Source organism: Mauremys mutica, chromosome 11, assembly GCF_020497125.1.
Source record: "Mauremys mutica isolate MM-2020 ecotype Southern chromosome 11, ASM2049712v1, whole genome shotgun sequence".
NCBI lineage: Eukaryota > Metazoa > Chordata > Testudines > Geoemydidae > Mauremys > Mauremys mutica.
In genome coordinates this window covers 82,006,907-82,027,365 of record NC_059082.1, presented here as the reverse complement: position 1 = coordinate 82,027,365, position 20,459 = coordinate 82,006,907, and the positions used below count along the sequence as shown (strand labels likewise).

Genomic DNA, 20,459 nt, shown 5'->3' with positions numbered 1-20,459 from the left:
GTAAAAATGAGAAAGTAAGCAATTTTTCAGTAATAGTGCACTGTGACATTTTTGTACTTTTATGTCTGATTTTTGTAAGCATGTAGTTTGTAAGTGAGGTGAAATTTTTTGGGGGGACAAGACAAATCAGACTCCTGAAAGAGTTTCCATACTCTGGAAAGGTTAAGAGCCATCACAATAGACCTTCTGTGCTTCCTGCTTCTCCACAATGGAGTCGTGTAGACTCCCCAGCTCAATTTCTACATATGGCAATCAGACTTCTTAAGAATGATACTGCACCGAGCAGGGCCAGCTTTAGGCCAATTCCACCAATTCCCCTGAATCGGGCCCCGTGCCCAGTGGCAGGGCTGCCGGGGAAGTAGGGGGCAAGTGGCCGAGAATCCCTTCCCTGGCTAGAGGCTCCTTTTTAATTTTTACTCACCCGGCGGCGCTCCAGGTCTTCGGCGGCACTTCGGCGGCGGGTCCTTCACTCGCTCCGGGTCTTTGGCAGCACTTCGGCGGTGGGTCCTTCAGTGCCGCTGAAGACCCAGAGTGAGTGAAGGACCCGCCGACGACGACTAGGAGCACCACCCGATGAGTACAAGCCCCATGTGGTTTTTTTACGTGTTTTTTTTAGTCATTCCTGCTGGGGCCCCGTTGAAACTGTTTGAATCGGGCCCCGCACTTCCTAAAGCCGGCCCTGGCACCGAGCTTGTCCGCAGATTCCCTCAGAATGGGGGTGGTTCTGACATGGAGGTGGTTTTTTCCACAGAAATTAGTCAGCTTGACATGAACTTAGAAGGGACCACAGTCCAAAGCTGACGAAATGATTCCAAACATGACTGTCTGCTTTAAAATGGAACCATAGTTTAACTGTATTAGAGGCCAAAGCATACTATGAACGGCTCTCCCTGACTTATTTGAGGAACGGAAGTCTGTGAGGGAAGAACAAAAGAAGGCCCAAGATGCACATCCCAGACATAAAAAATGTGATTAGAATACCTTTGCACTGAAAAGTTCTCTGTCCAAAAAGCTTTACCAGCTGCTAACACATTGCTAAGCCCACATCCCCTTTCCTTTTGGTTATGTTTGACTCCTATTCTAGGTTCATCTATTTGCTGCACAGCTGTATTTGAGGAGGAAAAGGGATTTTTTAAATTAGGGAATCTCAAACTTTTCCACAATATATACCACATCTTAGAACGTCTGTGGACTACATCTTTCTGCATACATGAGTGCACTGGCCACCTTTTCCCCCAATCATGAACTTGTAACATTGCTGCGATAACAGGAATTGTTTACGTGGGAAAGTATAGTTATGAAAATATTTTATTTTTTGCTGTATTTTGATGTTACCAAGCACCTGGAAACAAGGAAAGCCAGTACCAGGGGACCAGCCATAAACTAATAGAAATTCTGGCATTATGCACAGTGTTAAGTGGAAAGCTGTTTGTGGGGTTTTGGGCTTCTGGTAGAGGCTGATCTTTCCTCTCATTAAGTTGGCCTTCTGCAGAAGCTGTGAACTTTCAATGCTGAGAGTATCAAGGGGATTTTCTAGTGGACAAGACACTTTGCTTATGTGGCAATTGGATCCCAACTGCTGAAAATTTCCCTAAAGCTGTTTTGTTTTTTACTAATACCTGGATCAAGTAATTCTCTTTAAAGCCACAGTTTGCTAGAAGTAATGGTATGATTTTAAATTTTGCTAATTTTAATAAATATTAAATGAAAGCACTTAGCGAAGGTGAGAGAGCCTTGTTTATCCCCATTTTATAGTTGGCTGTGTTTTATAAAATGCCTTTCCCCTTCTGGCTGCCCAATGACTTGTACTGATGCAGCATTCACCTCTGAATTAGGAGCACCCAGCTTTCTCTTCAAAACTTGTTAATCAGCCACCAGAAGGCTTATGCAGTGCTGCAGTTAACGAGACCTCCTGGCAATCATGTGCATGATTTTGAGGAAATATAATTCCAAGTTAATTACCAGACCAGCTGTAAATATACTGTATATTGTGTATGCCAGCTATCCTTTAATTTTTTAACCTCCTTTCAAAAACAATTTGCTTTCAATGACAGTCACATAAAAGAAGCAAACATGCACCTGTGGTGCAGTATACCACGGTGATTTTTTCCTTTAACAAGACCAAATTTCATGTGCTGATAATGTCACCTTGCCCCACCAAAAAAATTAATGGGCAGTAAAAAAAAAAGTGGTGAGAATAATGCTGATTTTCTTAAACAATTTTAAATTTGTGGACACTTATTTTGAAGGACCTCAGCATGCCTTAGCAAAAATCGATGTTTATTATAAAGACAATATGCCCGGAGCACTAAATTAGTTTTAGGATTAGGGCAAAAACAGTATGACAGAACATTTAATTTAAACTAATTTCATTAGAGTACTTCCTAAACTGGCATTTCATCACAATTCCCTTTCTCTCACACACTCCCAGCTCTCCTTTTTAAAGCTGCTTCCTTTAAATATAACACATTAACCAGATTGCTTGAGTGCTTCTCTACCATATACATATTTTTAGCTGGATCTGTGTGCCATTCAATAATGTGAAAAGCTTGATTTTTACAACAGTGGTAGTCCTTATCAGGGGCCTTTATAAGAAGGCTCACAAAACCTAATTTATCTCAGTACGTTTGATTCTTCATTGTTTCCAAGAGGATTGGGCGATACATTCTTTTAGGCTGCTGGGAATCAGACATCTAGGTATTTCTTCATTCTTTGGCTGTTTTAAAAGGCAGCTGTAGAGCGCTCCCCCAAACGAAATGACAGATTCCCCCATCAAGATTGGCGTGATTGCTGTGCCACCTTAAACTGCATACTGATGATGCCGTTTATTCCAGCATGTATCTCGTCATGCTCCTGTACAGCAGAAACACCTTTGGGGCTACCTGTCAAAATCAGATCCCCTTCTTCCAGTGTGATGATTTCACTGATATAGCTGATGATGTAGGGGATAGAGAAAATCATAGAAGAGGTTTCCCCTTCTTGCCTCAGCTCACCATTTACCTTGAGCCAGATCTGCAGTTTGTGTGGGTCTGGTATCTTTTCCTTGGGCACAAAATCACTAACCGGACACGATGTATTGAAGCCTTTGGCTAAGGTCCAGGGAAGGCCCTTTTTCTTGCACTCAGCTTGGGTGTCCCTGGCTGTCATGTCCAAGCACAGGGCATAACCTGCCACGTAGTCCATAGCGGCCTTCTGGGAGACAGCATGGGCTTTCTTCCCAATCACCACTCCCAGCTCCACCTCATGGTGCAGACTGTTGCAGTAGTAAGGCTTGATAATGGGGTCTCCTTCCCGGACATAGGCTGAGGAAGGCTTCAGGAAAAAAAGGGGCTCGGCGGGGAGAGCATTTTTCAGCTCCTTGGCATGCTCTGCATAATTCCTCCCCACGCAGATGATGTTTCTGCCCCATTCCCAGAACCTGGCCAAAGGCTTGGCAGAAGCCATGATCCCTGCAAAACTTCCCTCTGTGTCAGAAGATGAACTGTGACCAGGGCAGAACAATCATCTGACAGCTACGGCTGGCCAGAGGAGACACATTTTTTCTGCACCAATCCAATTGCTCTCAGCTGACAACCATAGAGTTGTATATGAATACATGGCTCCGCCCCTGCTTTTTTCCCTGGGCGAAGCTGCAGTCAGCGAATTTAATGCATTGCCAGCCACCCTCCCCGCTCCGTATCAGCACATTACCACCTTACATTTCAAATGCGGTGCAATGGGTACTTTATAGCTTACCAACCGCTTGAAGGAATAAAACGCACCAGGGCAAGTTGCACGTGGCACCTCGTCCCTAATGCAATAAGCAGAAACGTGAACAAAGTGGCGATGAGACACAAAAAAAAATCACAGGAGAAGTGAGTTGAAACGAGCAGGCAAAGCCTCCCTCCCCGCCCCCCGTCCTTAGGCTGCTGCCGGGTCGGTGCACTCCATTAAAATGCACCGGGTGGTTCACCCCGCCAGTGGTGCAGCGTCCCTGATGCAATCAGCGGGCGTGCAAGGACGTTACATAGGAGGAGAGGGAACTGCCGAAGGAGCGAGCCGCCGCTCTGATCGCTTGGTGGGCAGGGGTCGGTGCAAGCGGGGGGACTCTGATCGCTGGGTGGGCAGGGGGCGGTGCAATCGGGGGGACTCTGATCGCTTGGTGGCCAGGGGTCGGTGCAAGCGGGGGGACTCTGATCGCTTGGTGGGCAGGGGGCGGTGCAATCGGGGAGGGGGACTCTGCAAGCGCCGGGGCGGGTGTCGGTGCAATCGGGGAGGGGGACTCTGCAAGCGCCGGGGCAGGGGTCGGTGCAATCGGGGAGGGGGCCACCCCAAGCGCCGGGGCGGGGGGCGGTGCAATCGGGGAGGGGGACTCCGCAAGCGCCGGGGCGGGGGGCGGTGCAATCGGGGAGGGGGACTCCGCAAGCGCCGGGGCGGGGGTCGGTGCAATCGGGGAGGGGGACTCCGCAAGCGCCGGGGCCGGGGGCGGTGCAATCGGGGAGGGGGACTCCGCAAGCGCCGGGGCAGGGTCGGTGCAATCGGGGAGGGGGACTCCGCAAGCGCCGGGGCGGGGGGCGGTGCAATCGGGGAGGGGGACGCAGCAAGCGCCGGGGCGGGGGGCGGTGCAATCGGGGAGGCGGACTCAGCAAGCGCCGGGGCGGGGTCGGTGCAATCGGGGAGGGGGACTCTGCAAGCGCCGGGGCGGGGGTCGGTGCAATCGGGGAGGGGGACTCTGCAAGCGCCGGGGCGGGGGGCGGTGCAATCGGGGAGGGGGACTCTGCAAGCGCCGGGGCGGGGGGCGGTGCAATCGGGGAGGGGGACTCTGCAAGCGCCGGGGCGGGGGGCGGCGCGGACCGGACCGCAGGAGCCAGGAGGCCAGCGGGGACTCCAGCCCAGCTCGCCCTGCCAGCGGCCTGCCTCGCCCGGCGGAGTCCCGGGCTCGCCTCCCAGCTGGGGAGGGCCGGTCCTGCGAGCGGCGGCGCGATTGGCTGGCGGCGGGTCAGGGAGGAAAGGGGAAGGGGCCGAGGCTGGGGCTGGCGCGGAGGCAGCCCCGCCGCCCCGGACCATGGTCTGCGGGAGCAGGCGGAGGCTCGGCAGCGCGTTGGCTTCCCTGGGAGCGGCGGCGGCGGCGGGGCTCCGAGCGGGTACGTGGCGGCGCCGGGCGCTCGCGGCAGGCGGCCCGGGAGGCTCTTGGCAGGCACCACCTGCCGGAGCGGGCTCCGCTGCGGGGCTCGCCTCCGGGGACCCCCTGGCCGTGCCCAGCGCGTTGCATTATTGCTATTGCTGCTGCTGCTGCAATAGCCGCCCCGCCTTGCTGCCTCTCCAGCAAGCGAGCCTGCAAGGGGGCAGAGAGCCCCGGGGGGGGGGACACGCATCTCCCACCCCCACCCCCTGCGGTGTGTCTGCTCCGGGCCGCCGGAGAGAGCCCTTTTGGGGCTGCACCAGCCCTGTCGAGTTGATCTGGGCCAGGGTGTGTCTGCCTCTGGCTGGGCCGTTGTAATAACTTCAGGGCTGGGCTTGAAATAACCTTGCAGGCGGCTGAACAAGGACAGCCAGGAGTCCGGTGGCACCTTAAAGACTAACAGATTTATTTGGGCATAAGCTTTCGTGGGTTAAAAACGAAAGCTTATGAGCAAATCAATCTGTTAGTCTGTAAGGTGCCGCCGGACTCCTTGTTGTTTTTGTGGATACGGACTAACACAGCTACCCCCTATACTGAACAAGGACAATAGGGGGAAAACCATCCCCTAGTTAAAAATGGGCCATCAGGTTAAAAAATCAGAACCCCAGGTGCTTCCCTTCCTGTTGGGCTGTAACCCTGGTTGTGACACCTCAGGCGCTTACAGCTTGGATGTTGGTTGTTTCGCCACATAGGGCTTGAGGGATTTTTTGGGGGAAGTTCACTCCATAGATTGACTGCACCTAGGTGACATTTCCCTTTTTCTTGTTGTTTGTTTCATTTCTGGCCTTCCTGCACCTCATAGACTTTAAGGTCAGAAGGGACCATTATGATCATCTAGTCTGGCCGATTGGGTGGGAAATGCCCCTGGAGAATATTTTGAAAACCCAGCCCTGACTGTTTTTATTGATAAACTAAAAATATTGTGTGGGTGAGGGGTTGTATTAGTAACTTTTAGAAACAATAACAAACTTAATCAGTGACAGAACTTCTTTGAAACTCTGATTTTAATGTGAATTTATCACCCCGAGTCCCAGTGAGGTAAGGAGCAGAGAATTTTACATGGGCCCAGTTGTAGGAATGACCCTAAACCATCTATTATTGACTACATTGGCTGTCGAACTTGAAAAGTGTACAGTATTTTGTGAGCAACTCTGTCATCCCTTTGGCTCATTAGGGACCCCACCGTTTGCCGGAACTTGACTGTTTGCCTAGTGCTTTGAACATGTAAAGCGTTACGTAAGTGCTAAGTAGTGTTAGGGTAATTATGTGACTGGCCCTTCCCAGATGTATTTCTGGGAGGTACTATGCACATTGCATTAATCACTTTCCAGTGGTAGCAAGACAAACAAAAGCATAAGTCATATTGAAATTCTGAGAACCATGCAAGCAGTATGACCAAATAGATAAAGTATCACAACTGATATAAGAAGTAGTTTGTTGTAGTCCATTCTACCTGGAGAAGAAACAGTGAATGCAGAACACAAAACATGCAGGTACCAGATTCAGAATATAAATATTGCTTTCCTATCTGATCCCTAATAGTGTAGAAGGAATGGATTCATAACACCTCTCATACAGAAATCTTGCATTAAACTCTGCTTCTTTGTGTCCTCAGCATACATCCATATGCTGGATAATGGGAACAGTTTCCTTATCTGCAGACAAGCCCTTCTTCAAGAGCAGAATCCCACTTGCACACTGAAGAGTGGTCCCAGAATATATGACCAAAGAACTTGATCCCAAACCCACTGAAGTCAATGGAAATCTTTCTGTTGACGTCAATGGGCTTTGGATCAGACCCCAAGTATGATAACATATTAAGGAACACTATGAAAATAAAACCATTAGGCCTTAATATTTTAGGGCTCACTTTATTAAGGCTGATGTAGTGACATTGAAATAAATGCTGTGATGTGGTACTGGATAGTGAGACCAGTTATGCAATGTTATGAGGCTAAATGACTTCTTAAATAGAACTAGTTCTGATAGCATTTTGATGTGCGCAGATAAGAAATTATACACCTGTAGGCCAGATGAGAACAGCTCTGAAAACTAGGTCTGAGATACAGTTGGAAATTTGGAGGGCGTTTCAAAGTGCGTGCACACTATTATTGTTTGGGTGTTTTTTGTTTTTTTTTCAACCGCATTTTGGTATTTTAAAGGCAAGTATTTGAATGAAAACCGTCTCTCAAGGATCTGGTCAATAACTTGGGCCCAGATCCTGCAAATATTAGTATGGTTACCTTTAAGTCAATGGGACTATTTCCTTACTTAAAATTTAAGCATGTGCATAAGTGTTTGCAGGGTGAGAGCCTAATTTAACTATAAAGGGAGTTGGGTGAGATGAGGAAGTGGTTTTACCTATTAAAGTACACCAGATTTGTGGCAGGGGAGAAGGATTCGTTTGTTTTTGGTGTTTCTCCTGCCAAGGAATGATACTTATTTTTATAAAAGGGATTTCCCTGCTCCATAACACCAGTTGGCAGGTATGGATGCTAAAGTGTCTTCTGTGTCAAATACCTTTTACGTGTATGCGCTATTATGCTTCGGAGTTGGGGATTTTTTTGCAGTATTGCATTTTAGATTCTTGCCCTCTCTTCCTCTGCTAATCTTACAGCTCTAATTTCATATGAGGCAGAAGGGAGATGTGGAGGGGAGGACTCTGGGTCAGATAAATAAGCCAAAGGGGACCTACAGCAACAACTGTCTGCCTCGTAAGTTTTCCAACAGGTTATTACACTTGCCAGTACTGAGATGGTTGCAGAGATTCTGATTGTTGCAAAGTGAAGCTCCGCAGTAGATTTAACATATATTCTAAAGTTCTACAGAGCTTGTTTTTTATAAGCTATAACAAGACTACAAGGTCTCTCCTCAAACATGGACATTACTGAGCTGTCTGAGAGGCTTGTTCAGAAGCTGCCTTGATTGCAATTTCTGTTTCCAGCGGTGCCTATGGCACTCCAGGAAAATTATGATTTGCCAAATCTCAGAAAACACTGGGCTGGAGTCTTGGGAGTAAAATGAAACACCAGCCCCTTGTGTCAGCACAGTTCAAAGCAACACGGTTGTCTCCTTTGCTGTGCATCAGTTCTCGCTGGCATTAGGACAGCCGGTTTCTGTTCTGGGCAGATAGATGGCTGAATTCCCATATGAGGCTGTTTGATCGGGGGAGCAGGTTCCACCCTTGCTAGGGCAGTTCTACCCACTGGCTTCGTCAGAAGCTAGATCAGAGCGAAAGTGCATTCATCTGAAGCATTTGATATAGCCATGGGCAGACTCTACTTTCCGAGAGGGGGAGAGAAGGGCATTTCATCTTGGCAAGCACAACATTGCCAATTGCAAACAGACAAAAATCCTGTCAGGCCTCAGAAAACCATGAGACTTTTTTTTTAAAGCTAAATATTTGGGGTATCTTTTTATTTGGCTTCTGAGTTCTGAGCCTTTAGGGTGCATGTAGGTCATCAGGTTTTTGCCTGCAATGTGGGAGCTAGAATCCTAGTTTAAAAATGCAGGCTGAGATTCTCACACAATCCCCTACCTCCAGGAGCTGGGGCTTTAAGAAAAATGCCAGCTAGTGATAAAATTGCAACAGTTGGCAGCTCTGCAAGGGAGAAACTGCCTGAAAAGTCTCACAGGGTTGGGACAGAAACGGGTTCTGCTGCTTACACAAAGAGCTGCTGCTGTCAGCAGGGTGAGAGACACTTTGGACTAAATAGGTCAGCAGTTGCCATAAGGAACTTCAATTTGGCTTCAGTTTTTGTCACGCTAACAGAGTGGGGGACTGGTCCTTCTTGAGACTCGGTGACCTATTTAAGGAGGATTGTGTTAATAGACCTCCAGGCAACATAGTGGATCAGTAGAACTGCTCCCTCGCTGAAGCTGTTTCTTGTTGCTTAAAATCCCTATTGATGCTTGTAGCTGCTGTTCGTCTCTGCTGAGGTACTGCATTGTCCTGCCTCTTCCCTTTAGAGGCTTCCAAGCCATTTGAGGAAAGAGGATATGGGGTGGGTGGAAGATCCTTGGGGGAAGGAACAAATGCGGGGAGAGAAGGTCTTTCATTGAACTCATCTTGTAAGAGCTGGCTATGAAGTGTTGTAGGGAGTCTGTTTCCCTACACTTCCTGTTGGTGCATTGTGTCTCCAAAGTCCTAATTTCTCCTGTGCTTCTAGGGGTGTGTGTGTGTGAGATCTAAATTTTAGCAATACTTTAAATGTCCTGGGGGAGGGGTTCAAACTGTGTGTGTGAGAGTGGCTTAAAGGCTTTTCCATGTGCCAAATGCTCATAACACCGATGAAGCTGGATTGTAACTCTAGGTCTGGCGTGTCTCCACTGTTGCGATGCCTGTGTACTGTGCATCCCAAAGCCTGTTTGGAAACCTCTTCCAGAAACTTAGATGTTTCTTCTTTCCTATTCTCCTATCTATGGTGGGTGAAACTATCCCACAGACAGAAGCCAGCACAAGGCATATTGTGAGGAAGCAGCACTGGGTTTTATTCCTACCTGTGCCACTGAGCTGCTGTGTGACCTCCCCTCTCTGGGCAAGTCAGTTCCCCTCTCTGGGCTGCCACCGTGTCCATTTAGACTGTATGTACTTTGGGGCAGGGACTGTCTCTAACTGTGTGTGTCTGTACCGCACCCAGCACAATGGGGCCTTGGTCTTGCATCTCTCAGTGATTCTGTAATACTAATGTTGTGCTGGCCCTCTCCATAGAGGTGAATTTCATCCCGGACAACTGGCTTCCGCTGAGCAGGATTTTACAGGCTACAGTAATCCTCCTGAATGGAGTGTCTGTATTTAACACCTACACACAGGAGCCCTGAAATTGGTGAGTAGGTGACTAGAGGCTCGAGAAAGAGGAGGCCAGGTGGGCTATCATCTCTTGCTCATCCCCACCATTTAAATGGCTGATCCTTTTGGCCATTAGCTCTTCTCTTAGATACTGATTCCATGCGGAGTTAAGCCGGCTTCTTTTTTACTTTGGGCTGTTTTCGTGTGAAATGTCCTGGATCTGCTGAAACGCTTCACCCAAAGCGAACAGCAGAACACCTGGTTTTGTCACACCTGAGTGGCTGCGGCCCACTAACCCAAACCTTTCCTCCAGAGCATATGTTGGCTAATAACTTGTATGCCGAGGGGAGGCCAGCGTTCTCCTGCATTCTCTCCCCCTTTGCCCTATGTTGCGGCTATGGTGCCTACAAGGAATGAGCCAAAGGTGTCTGTCTGTGCTCTAAAACAGCATTTCTCAACCTTTCTGATGCCGGGGACTGGCATGCTGCCTTTCTAAGCTGTGCTGGGGAGATCTCTGGGACTGGCACTGGTCTCTGGACTGGCTGTGGAGAAACATGGCTCTAAAACATCTTTATTTATTTTGGCTCCACTGTGCTGTACACTGGCCTTTGCTGTTAACTCCATAGTCCTTCTGCTGTGACAGCTGTCTGCCCTTCTCCACCCCCCTCTGCCTGCTCTGTTACCCCTCTGGCAGGTCTCAGATTAGGCCCAATCCTGCAATCACGTAGACCTCGTGTAACTTTGCTCATGCAAATAGGTTCATTGCTGACTGTAAGCGCCGTGGGGCGGGGCTTGTCTCTCATCTCTGTGGTGATTTGCCAGGTTTTCTCCTGGGTGTTGCTGGGGAAGCAGGGCCATGATAGCGATTTGACTCCTCGTTGTGGCAGGTGGCATCCTGCCTGGGAGAATTCACCCCTCCTGTACCCTTGATTTTCCTCCTGGATGTGGCAGCCCAGATCAGCTCCAGCGGGAGACAGCATTAAGCCACATGCTGCTCTTCGCCGGGGCCCTTCGGAGCCTTGGAGTTCAGGGCCACAGGATCCCCTGTACTCTTCCTCCCCACCAGTTTTGCTGCTGCACCAACCTTGTTTTTAAATATCCTCTGCATCCCCAGGTGCAACACGGCCAGGAGCTGGCTTCCTTCACACCAACTCTGATCTGAGAAAGTCTAAGCTAGTCACACAGACCAACATGAAGGTGGAGCTGCTTCCGGCCCTCACGGACAACTACATGTATCTCATCATCGATGAGGAAACCAAAGAGGCAGCGATTGTTGACCCTGTGCAACCCCAGAAGGTAACGCTCCAGAGCGCTTTGCCTGGTGAAAGGGGAGCTGGGTTTGGCTTGCTGCTGCCTAAGCTAACCCTGCATTTAAATGCAGGAAATGATGAACCATGAGCCTTGCTCTGGGTTGGGGTAAAAAGGCTGGACAGTGTCATGCTTACTGGTCCACACAGCTGCTCGGATAAGGGTAATCAAATTGTGTTTGTTTTGAGTCGTGACCGGGAAGGATATTTTTCCCCCTTTATCTGCCCTGGGTGCAGTATGGAGGTTTTTCTTGGCTTCCTATGTAGTAACACGTATTTGCCGCAGCTGGGACATTGGACTAATCCAGTCTGGCAAGCCCTACTGACCTGATCTGCAGTCCTTACGTCAGCATCATTCCCAGCAAAGTTAATGGGAGCCTTGCCCAAGTTCTGGGATGCAGGTTCTGGCTCAGTTCCTTACAAACCATAATTGAGGCACAAAAGCCCCTACTCATAGTCAAGGCCATGCTTCCGCCGGGTTATGTGAATTCTAATGTTTTGCTGATGCTCTGTTTGTAGGTTGTGGAAGTGGTCAGAAAGCACGGCGTGAAGCTGACTACGGTTCTAACCACCCATCACCATTGGTAACACTTACGTTCTACGATGTCCTAATCTGTTTTCCTTAGGGCAGAATTGCCTCTGGAGGCAGCTGTTCATCCAAAGCACAATTCAAGGGTGGCTCTTCCAGATAATATTGGTCCCCACCTTTTGAGTTCCTGCTCAGAGGAGCCAGGGCGCGGTGGAAATGTATTTGTCATCTCTCAGGCGCCTTTACCAGTCGGTTCCCTGTTAGGCTTAATGGGCCTGATCCAGAGCCACTGACGTCAGTGGCAATCTGCCCACTGGCTTCACTGGGCTTGGAATCCAATCCAGAGACAGGAGGACCGACCTCAACAAAGCAGATTACTGGAGGCAGAGTTTGGTCCTTGGGTATGTGCATGCATTTATCACTGCTGGATGCTGCGTGTGCATAACTGAGAGCCCAATCAAGCCCCAGGGCAAGTGGAGTGAGGAAACCGGTTTGACAGTTGCCCTGGCTTCGTCTCGCTTGGCATCTTGTTCAGATGGGTGTTGTGTAAATCTGTCTACTTTAAAGTTTGGTGGGAATGAAAGCTCTAAGGAAGCACTTTTAATACAAGCTTAGGCTATTGAACTGAGCTGGTGACACTACCAGCTTTCTCATAGCAATAAAATAGATTGACTCACACAAGGGCTTCTGTTTAACTGACCTAGCTGTGTACTTGTATCGCACCCATCATGACAGAGTCCAAAGCACAGATCCGCTGCAGTATTGAGGCATCTAAGTGCCTAAATACCTCTAAGGATGTGGGCCCATGTCCCATTAGCCCCTCTTCTTACTCTGCAGAAAAGATCGTATCCAATTCTAAAATCTCATGTTGCAGACTAGAAAAAGCTGTTACATTGTGAATTGAGATCTGTAATTTTCCTCCAGCTCTCCTGAAAACCATCACGCCTTGTCAGTGATGTGGCTTGGGTTTTGTGCCCTTTTTTTTTTTTTTTTTGTAATAAGCACATACCCTGTTGACTTCAGCCCAGGTGCAATGGGGAAACCCACAGCAGAAATCGCCCCAGTCTTCCTCTTAAAACATAATTGAACAATGAAGTCAAGCAATAGCTTTGATGAGGCATAGCCTCAGGGAGGAGCTGGTGACCATGAATCTTCTGAAACTGTGTGTGGAGGTGAAGTTCAGGGAAACCAAAAAAAGTAGCTGCTTACACTACAAAAGATGGCAAAATTCAATGCCCAGTCACTAGCCAGACTTTGCAGTGTAGCTAGAGGAGGGCCAGAGCTGTAAGAAATGCATCTTGTGGCCTCCCAAAATGTGACCTTTTGACCTTCTAGGGACCATGCCGGGGGTAACGAGAAGCTTGTGAAGATGGAGTCTGGGTTAAGAGTGTATGGGGGAGACAACCGAGTGGGAGCCTTGACACAGAAAGTGTCTCACTCTACATCATTTCAGGTAAAAAAATAACAAATCTGGAATGTGCCTTTCACTTGAGAAGCCTGTCTAGAGCTGGATAGGTGGCATAGGTCTCTACGTAGACAGCCACTAGAGGGTTCATCAGTCATAACCTGTTCAGTTCCCTGCTCTGCCAGAGAGTCCCTGTGTGACCTTGGACAAGTCCCTGCCTTTGTTCCCCAGCCTTACAGTGGGGATAATACCACTGTCCTACCTCACAGGGGTGTTGTGAGGATAAATGCAGTTAAAGATTGTGAGGTGCTTAGACACTATGGTGATGGAGGCCAGGTAAGTGTCTAAGGCTGAGGTTTAAAAATGAGCTGCTGTAGGTCAGCAGACGCAGAGTGGAGACTCTCTCCTTGCTCTGGCTGGACTGCAGTACTGGGCCCGAAGAAGTGAGCGGTTCAGGGCTGGTGGTGCTCTCCCTAAGCTAAACAAACGAACGTTCTTTGAACAAAGCTTTCGTTTAACGGCAGTGGAGGTATCTGCCAGCTACGTTTGGAGCCTGTGCAGTAAAACATGCTGCAGTGTTGCTGATGCACAGGAATTCTGCTTGTCCCGGAAATATACAGTTAGGGATGTATAAAAAGGAAGCACAAGGAGACGCTGGCAAGTGTGTGTGTGTGGGGAGGGGAGAGTGGCACTTAATTTTAACTCATGTCTGTGATAAATGGCCCCATAGAGCAGGCTGTTTTAGTCTGTGTCTCTGGGTTTAGCCCACTTCCCCTTTAACACAGCTTCTGGCAGTAGCTGTTCACACTTGATTAACTTGTTTGGGTTTTGTATGTCTCTCAATCTGTTTGCTCCTGGCTTGGCCTCATTCGCCAAGGGCTGAGTCAACCTGCATGTAAATGAGTGACTCAGTACCTGCTTTTAAGTAATAGACTCAGTTCTCTGGTAAGCTCCCCTCTCCTTACAGTGCTGAACCCCTGTGGCAACCTGACTTGAGATTTTACTCTGCCGCTCTGAGAACTTGCCTGCAGAATTACTGTGCCATCCTGAATCCTACAACTAGAAAAGCATTGAGTTAATCTCCCTTGCCACCAGTTCGCGGTGGCCTAACTTCAATCTTTGGCTTTCTCCTCAGGTGGGATCTCTTCATGTGAAATGCCTCTATACGCCATGTCACACTTCTGGACACATCTGTTATTATGTGACTAAACCAAATAGTTCTGAGCCTCCCGCTGTCTTTACAGGTGAGGAGTTGGGTGGTTTTTTTGCCTCTGATCTGTGTTGCTGAGAAATGCAGGGCTTTCCTCTGCTTATGTTCTCCTGATTATCCACATTTAGGTTCTTTCCTAAGGGCTGGTCCACACTAAGAAGCGGAGTCGAACTCACCACGTCGACCTGGCTGGTAAGTGTAGACTATCCCTAAGAAGTGAGCGGTGATTGTATGTGCAACGTGCCTCAGGTGGCACACGGCCAGGATTAATCAGTGAATTTGGTCCGCTGGTTGGATCACGAGCTTGCCCGGGCCGGGTGCTGATGAGGAGTGCGACATGAACACTGATCCATGCGCCCCGCGCCCTCCCTCCCCCAGCTCACTAAATGGCATCTCCCTAAACTTGTCCAGCTAGCGAGGCTTGGGCCAAATTAGTGATTGCTAATAAAATTCCATGTTCGCTTTTCTGTATTTTATTACCACTTTTTTAGTTGTGTAGTTAGCTGGAGGGGAGACTAGGTGGGTGACTATGCTAGTGGGTGGTGCATTGGCTTTTTGGCTTTGGAAACCTGGGTGGTGATTCTCCCTTGAGTGAAGCAGGTCTGATGCTTTGAACTTGGTCACATGTGCTTGCTCCTTAATAGGCTCTCATCAGCATACCCAAACAACCACGAGTTAGGCACCACCACGTATCTCTTTACAGAACAATGCCCATTGGATCTCTAGCACGGCCTTCTAGCCGCGTCTCTTGGTTACAGTGCTAAAACTCTGTGTGTGGGAAGCTTGCCTGTAATGATGGCTATGACCAGCCACAGGACCAAACACATTTTTTCTGGGATTGTCTGCTCCAGTGTGTTGTCTGGTCGTGACACTGTGTCCTGTCCTCTCTCCCAGGTGACACGCTGTTCGTGGCTGGCTGTGGGAAGTTCTTCGAGGGAACCCCAGAGGAAATGTACAAAGCACTGATAGAGATTTTAGGCCGCCTGGACCCTGAAACGGTATCAATCCCGCATCTCATGTTAGCACAGTAACCAAGCTGAACCTATTACAGACTTAAGAAGGAAACTACCTTCCGAATACCATGTTGTTCAAAATGGGGGAAGCGATCTTTCAGAATGAACGAGGGCTATAGCCAGGGACTTCTGGCATGTAGAACAGCCCGGGGTCCATGGAGAAGGGAGCACGGGTCCACTGATCCCTCTTCTGCTCATAAAGAGAGAGTGCAGGCTAGAGCAGAGGACTTGGGAGCCAGACTCCTGGGTTCGCTTCCCAGCTGTGCCATGTGACATCAGGCAGATCTCTTCCGCATTTGCCCTGTGCTGCCGTAAGGTGGCTATAATGCATATCCATGTTCTAGAGGATTATGAGCCCTTGCCATTAACTCCACTGGAGCCAGGTTTGCAGCCATAACTTCTGTAATGGTGCTTTGAGATCCTGAGATGTTAAGTGGTGTGAGTGTAACGTTTTCCCCCTCCTCCCCCCCTTCTCTTAGAGAGTTTACTGTGGTCACGAATACACTATCAACAACCTAAAATTTGCCCGTCACGTTGAACCCAATAACGCTGCCATCCAACAAAAACTAGCCTGGGCAAAGGTAAGTGGGATCTTGGCATTAGGCTTAGTGGTTTTATAGTGGGGTAGCATCCCAAAGCCTCTTTTGGGATGAGAGGGGGGCATTATACAGACACAGGTAGATCTGGCCGCTGCCTCAGAGCTTAGTCAAGTGTGGGACAAGATGCAACCAGTGAGTCTAACAAAGAAGAGGGAGAAGGAGGGCAGTGGCACCAGTGTGATGTGGTGGCGGAGGTGACCTGTACGTCTCCATCAGAGTCGTGCAGGGTCTGTGGGTGAAGCCGTGGGGCTAGGAGGAGACTAAGAGAGTGGTTGGTGGGAGGGACAGGGATGCTGAGACGAGTGGAGGGCAGGGGTGGGGTGAGGGCAATGACAGGGATCAGGAGGCCGAGGCAGGTCATGTTCTGGGTTTGGTTAGCCCCAGCAGCGCGAAGGGGTTTGGGGCTAGCGGTGGTAGCGAGGCAGACGGACGGAGCTCGCACACTGTCTTTATCCCAAAGAGGCCATAGCTGTAGGCTTGCTGGTGGGAGCAGCGGGAGAGCAACGCCAAAGGGGCGGTTCCAGACAGCTGCAGACCCTCTGAGCCGGCACTGGCCCCTATGTCTGGCTTCCCTCTGTCCTTCCCAGTCCCACCCCTGCTTCTAGAGGGGTTATGAATGGGGCTGCTCAGCATCTGCCTGTGTCCTGGATCTGTTTGAATGTTGCACATATGTGTCCATTTGGGGGAGGATTATGCCATTTTTCCTCTGGTGAGAACAGTCTGGCCTGTGGATAGCCTGTATCATTGCGGCATTCAGAGCAGCTAGATGCAATACAAACACAGTCTTAGCTTTTCTGAATGATGCTGAAGATGATTGCTTTTAACATCTGTACCCATCAGAAAAATAGAAATCCTTCCCTTTTTTACAGGCAAAATATGACAGTGGCGAACCAACTATCCCGTCTACTATTGCAGAAGAGTTTACATACAACCCCTTCATGCGAGTGAGGTATCTGTGTATGAATGGCTGATCCTCATATTATCCTGGGTTATAAGGAAATGGGGAGGCCATGACCTCTAAAGAAAGCAACAATCGAAGCGTGTTGGTCTGCCTTTCATCAGCAAATTTCAGTTTAGATAGAGACAGGTGTCACTTAAAAAATTTTTGGAGCACGAGAGCTTGTGATTATGTGGCATTACTTCTCATATGCTTAGCTATTTATCATGGGAGAGATTTATGCCAACAGATTAAGGTGTAATGATTGGCTAAGTATAAGAATGCTATAAAATTTGACTCTAGCGAAGATCCGTTTCTTTGCTGAGTGATATGTTCCTCATTCATGCTGTATATTTTTAGAGTGCAAATCTGGAAATGTAAGCACCTCCTCTCAGCATGTTGATTTTATCACTTGCAATCTGTTCTGGCTGATGACTGCAGCTTTAAAAATTCTTAAGATAGCTGTGACAGGGCTCGGTTCTGGATTATGCTGGTCAGCCCAAAGAAACAATGATATGCCCTCCCATCTTCATGGGTCGATAAGTATCTTGTGAGCAGACACTTTGCAAGAAATACTGCCTAGAAGTTTGTGTGATTGCAACTCAGATGTGAAACCAGGTCTGAGTTAGACACAGTCTTATTGCAGTGAAATGAAATTGGCTTTTCTATTTTACTTCTGCTAGAGAGAAGACAGTCCAGCAGCATGCTGGGGAAACCGACCCCATTCGAACAATGGGAGCCATCAGAAAAGAGAAGGATAACTTCAGGGTACCAAAAGACTGAGTACTTTGCCTGAAACACTTCCCTGTCAGTTTTATCATGTTTTAGGAACTAGAAGTTTCATTGTTCTGTTGTGGTGGAGACACATTCACAGTTAGGTTTTTTTAACTGTCTTAAGGGGGAGTGGGGAAAAAAGCACTTTGCTCTTGTTGAGATGTTCTATGGCATATTTATAAGATGTTAAAGAATATTTATTCCTGGCTTGCAAACTGTCAGATGCAGTGGGGTTTTGCATGAATCCTTACACATGTTCAGTATGTGGTGGTGGAGGGGAAGGCACATTTGAGGGCTCAGTCCGTACCAGGGGAAGACTCGGTTAGCTTTATAGGAGATCTGCCTGCATATGGACTGCAGGATTGGGCCAGGAGACTTCTACCATTAAAGCAAAACTGTGGAATGCACGTAACCAAATGCCTGTCTAAAGAAGAATCCTTTTGCAACTTATGAAATTAACCTTTCTGATTCTGTCACTTTAAGATCTGCTACATTCATTCTTCATAGTGCAGTGCTCACTTTGCCACCAGCAATTAAGGGTCTAATTCATTAAATATGCTGCCCAACTTGCTTGGTATATGGATACATCTGGCTGTAGAAATAAGACTGTCCAAGCTTGCATTAGAGACTAGTTCCCCACCACCCCTTTCCTTCTGCATCTTAGAGAGGAATAATTTCTAGACGGCATGTTTTTCAGACTGCGCCTTCAAGTATGAACAGCTGAGTATTAACGGCTTAAAAAGCAGCTTGCGTATACCCACTGACTCCCCTCCAACAACACCGAGCCTGAGGTAGGGACTCGGCCGATAGACCAGTATGATCCTAAAGAGAACTAACTTGGTCTAGTGAGTAAATGCATGTCCTACAAGTTTGAGTAGATATTACGTTAGACCATAGATCTAACCTCTCCTACCATTGTGCCATCAGGATAGCTTCTTTATGCTATAAATGCTACTTTCACCTAACAGGATTAGCCCAACTGATCCCTCCAGCCAAAAGATTTGAGAGCCCTGGTTACTGTTGTGCCCAAGATCATCAAGGTACCAGCTATTTTGGAACAGTGGCTACCCTTCAGGGCCTACTTCAAAAGGAGCAGAAACAAGAGTTGCCTGGTTGAACTCCTTAGCTCTTGCAACCTCCTAGTCTTCCAGCAGAAGCTTCTTTTAGAGAGTCCTGTTAAATGTAAAGAAATCAAAGCTTGCCCTGGTCGCGCAGCTGCACTGAAGCCTGGTTTCTAGGCAGATCCAGGGTGTCTTCCAACACAACTTTTGTTCCTTAAACTTTCCTTTCATTGCCGTTGTGGCTCAGAACCCTCCCTGGTTTGAATGGCAGGCACATCTAGATGATCGGAGTGGGCAGCCAGCCTGAAACAGACACGGGAGCGTCCTCTCCAGACCGCTGTGCTCATTTGAACACGCTGTTAATCCTGTCCTGGTGAACAGAGCACAATGTTATGAAAGTGGCTCGACAGCCTCCCTGGCAGAGACCTTGCATGGCACAGAGGGGGTGAATTAAGCCTGATTTTTTGGTTTTGTTCCCCACCCTTTCTCTGGGTCTTTGTTTTCATGCTGCTCGTGGTTTGATACTGTGGACAAAAAGGACCACTTGGTCTCTCTCAGAGCAAAGGATGGTCTTCCGGATCTCTCAGTAACTGCTGGGGTGGGGAGAGAATAGGCAGAATTTTGCCATGTCACAGAACGGCTGCCCAGAGTTTTCAGTGTCCATGTTGGAAGACAGGCTTCAGGTGAGCTGCGGGGGGCTAGTCATGGTGTCAGTGCCCCCTTGCCATCTGTGCCACGAATCAGTGTTCGTTTCGGCCCCCTTATTAAAAAGGCTTCTTTTAAATACATGGCCAAAAGCGGCCTGTTAACACAAGCAGCTCATTCTGTCGTCCTCGGAGCAACTTCCACAGCTGCATCTCTGAGCCAGAGCTGGTGTCACTAGTCTTCAGAGAACTGCGCTTTAAGGAGGATAGTTTTCAAAAGTAACTTCCCTCCCACCCCCAGTGGCTAGAGCAGAGGGGTCCTGGCTCCCCTCACTGGAGTCTGTTTCTGACCTTGGACAGGCCCCGAGCACCTCTGTCCCTCAGTTTCTGCATGGTTGAACAATGCGTGGATGTCCTGCCTTCAGGGGGCTAGGGCTAATGTATGTAGGTTTGTAAAGTGCTCAGAGACTCTGGCTTTCATCCAGGGATATCACTATAAACCTCTTTGACTCTCCTCCCCTTCCCCCCTCTTTTTTTTTTTTTTTTTTAAAGAGCCCATAGCCATGCAAGAGTGCCCACGTTTGGATATGTGATAACTGGGAGGGTGAATACTAGTCAACGTGTGGCTACTGTAGTATCTATTTTAAGCTCTGCAGTGGTTATTACTCAAATGCAGCAAAGATGCATGTTGCTATTAATACTTTCCCTTTTAACACCTGTCACGGTTACAGTGCAAGTTCTGTGTCCTTAGGCTCACGTTTGATGTCCACGGATGCATGTGCCTTAGGAGCAGGGCCGCGGGGGAGGGAAGCTTGCAGGGACAGTTTCGGTAGGAGTTCACCGTGCAATGTTTCCATCTTGCCGGTGAGAACATGATATGAGCACAAAGTGGTAGAATACACACTTGACAAATTCTGACACCCATCTCTTAATGAACTGGGCTCCTAATTACATTCTCCTCCTGTATCTCTTCTGATTGCACAGTTACCAACTAAATGTATGTTTTTCAATAAATGCTTCACAGCTGAAA

General features: G+C 48.5%; 2 protein-coding genes across 5 annotated transcripts; one reads left to right on the top strand and one right to left on the bottom strand.

Moving 5' to 3' along the window:
- Positions 1-1,979: 1,979 nt before the first annotated feature.
- FAHD1 (fumarylacetoacetate hydrolase domain containing 1) lies at positions 1,980-3,675 on the bottom strand. Its single transcript, XM_044979242.1, has one exon. It carries the CDS (start codon positions 3,442-3,444, stop codon positions 2,773-2,775), a length of 672 nt encoding a protein of 223 aa, XP_044835177.1. The 5' UTR covers positions 3,445-3,675; the 3' UTR covers positions 1,980-2,772.
- Positions 3,676-3,717: 42 nt separating this feature from the next.
- LOC123343813 (hydroxyacylglutathione hydrolase, mitochondrial) lies at positions 3,718-20,459 on the top strand. Of its 4 annotated transcripts, none has more exons than XM_044979241.1 (9): positions 3,718-3,854; positions 11,065-11,246; positions 11,777-11,841; positions 13,122-13,239; positions 14,327-14,435; positions 15,296-15,399; positions 15,894-15,995; positions 16,883-16,962; positions 17,634-20,459. In XM_044979241.1, exons 2-9 carry the CDS (start codon positions 11,142-11,144, stop codon positions 17,731-17,733), a joined length of 783 nt encoding a protein of 260 aa, XP_044835176.1. In that variant the 5' UTR covers positions 3,718-3,854; positions 11,065-11,141; the 3' UTR covers positions 17,734-20,459. The 4 variants fall into 4 exon arrangements, with proteins under 4 accessions (XP_044835176.1, XP_044835175.1, XP_044835173.1 ...); XM_044979240.1 differs by lacking the exon at positions 3,718-3,854 and adding an exon at positions 3,943-4,057; XM_044979238.1 differs by lacking the exon at positions 3,718-3,854 and adding an exon at positions 3,962-4,067.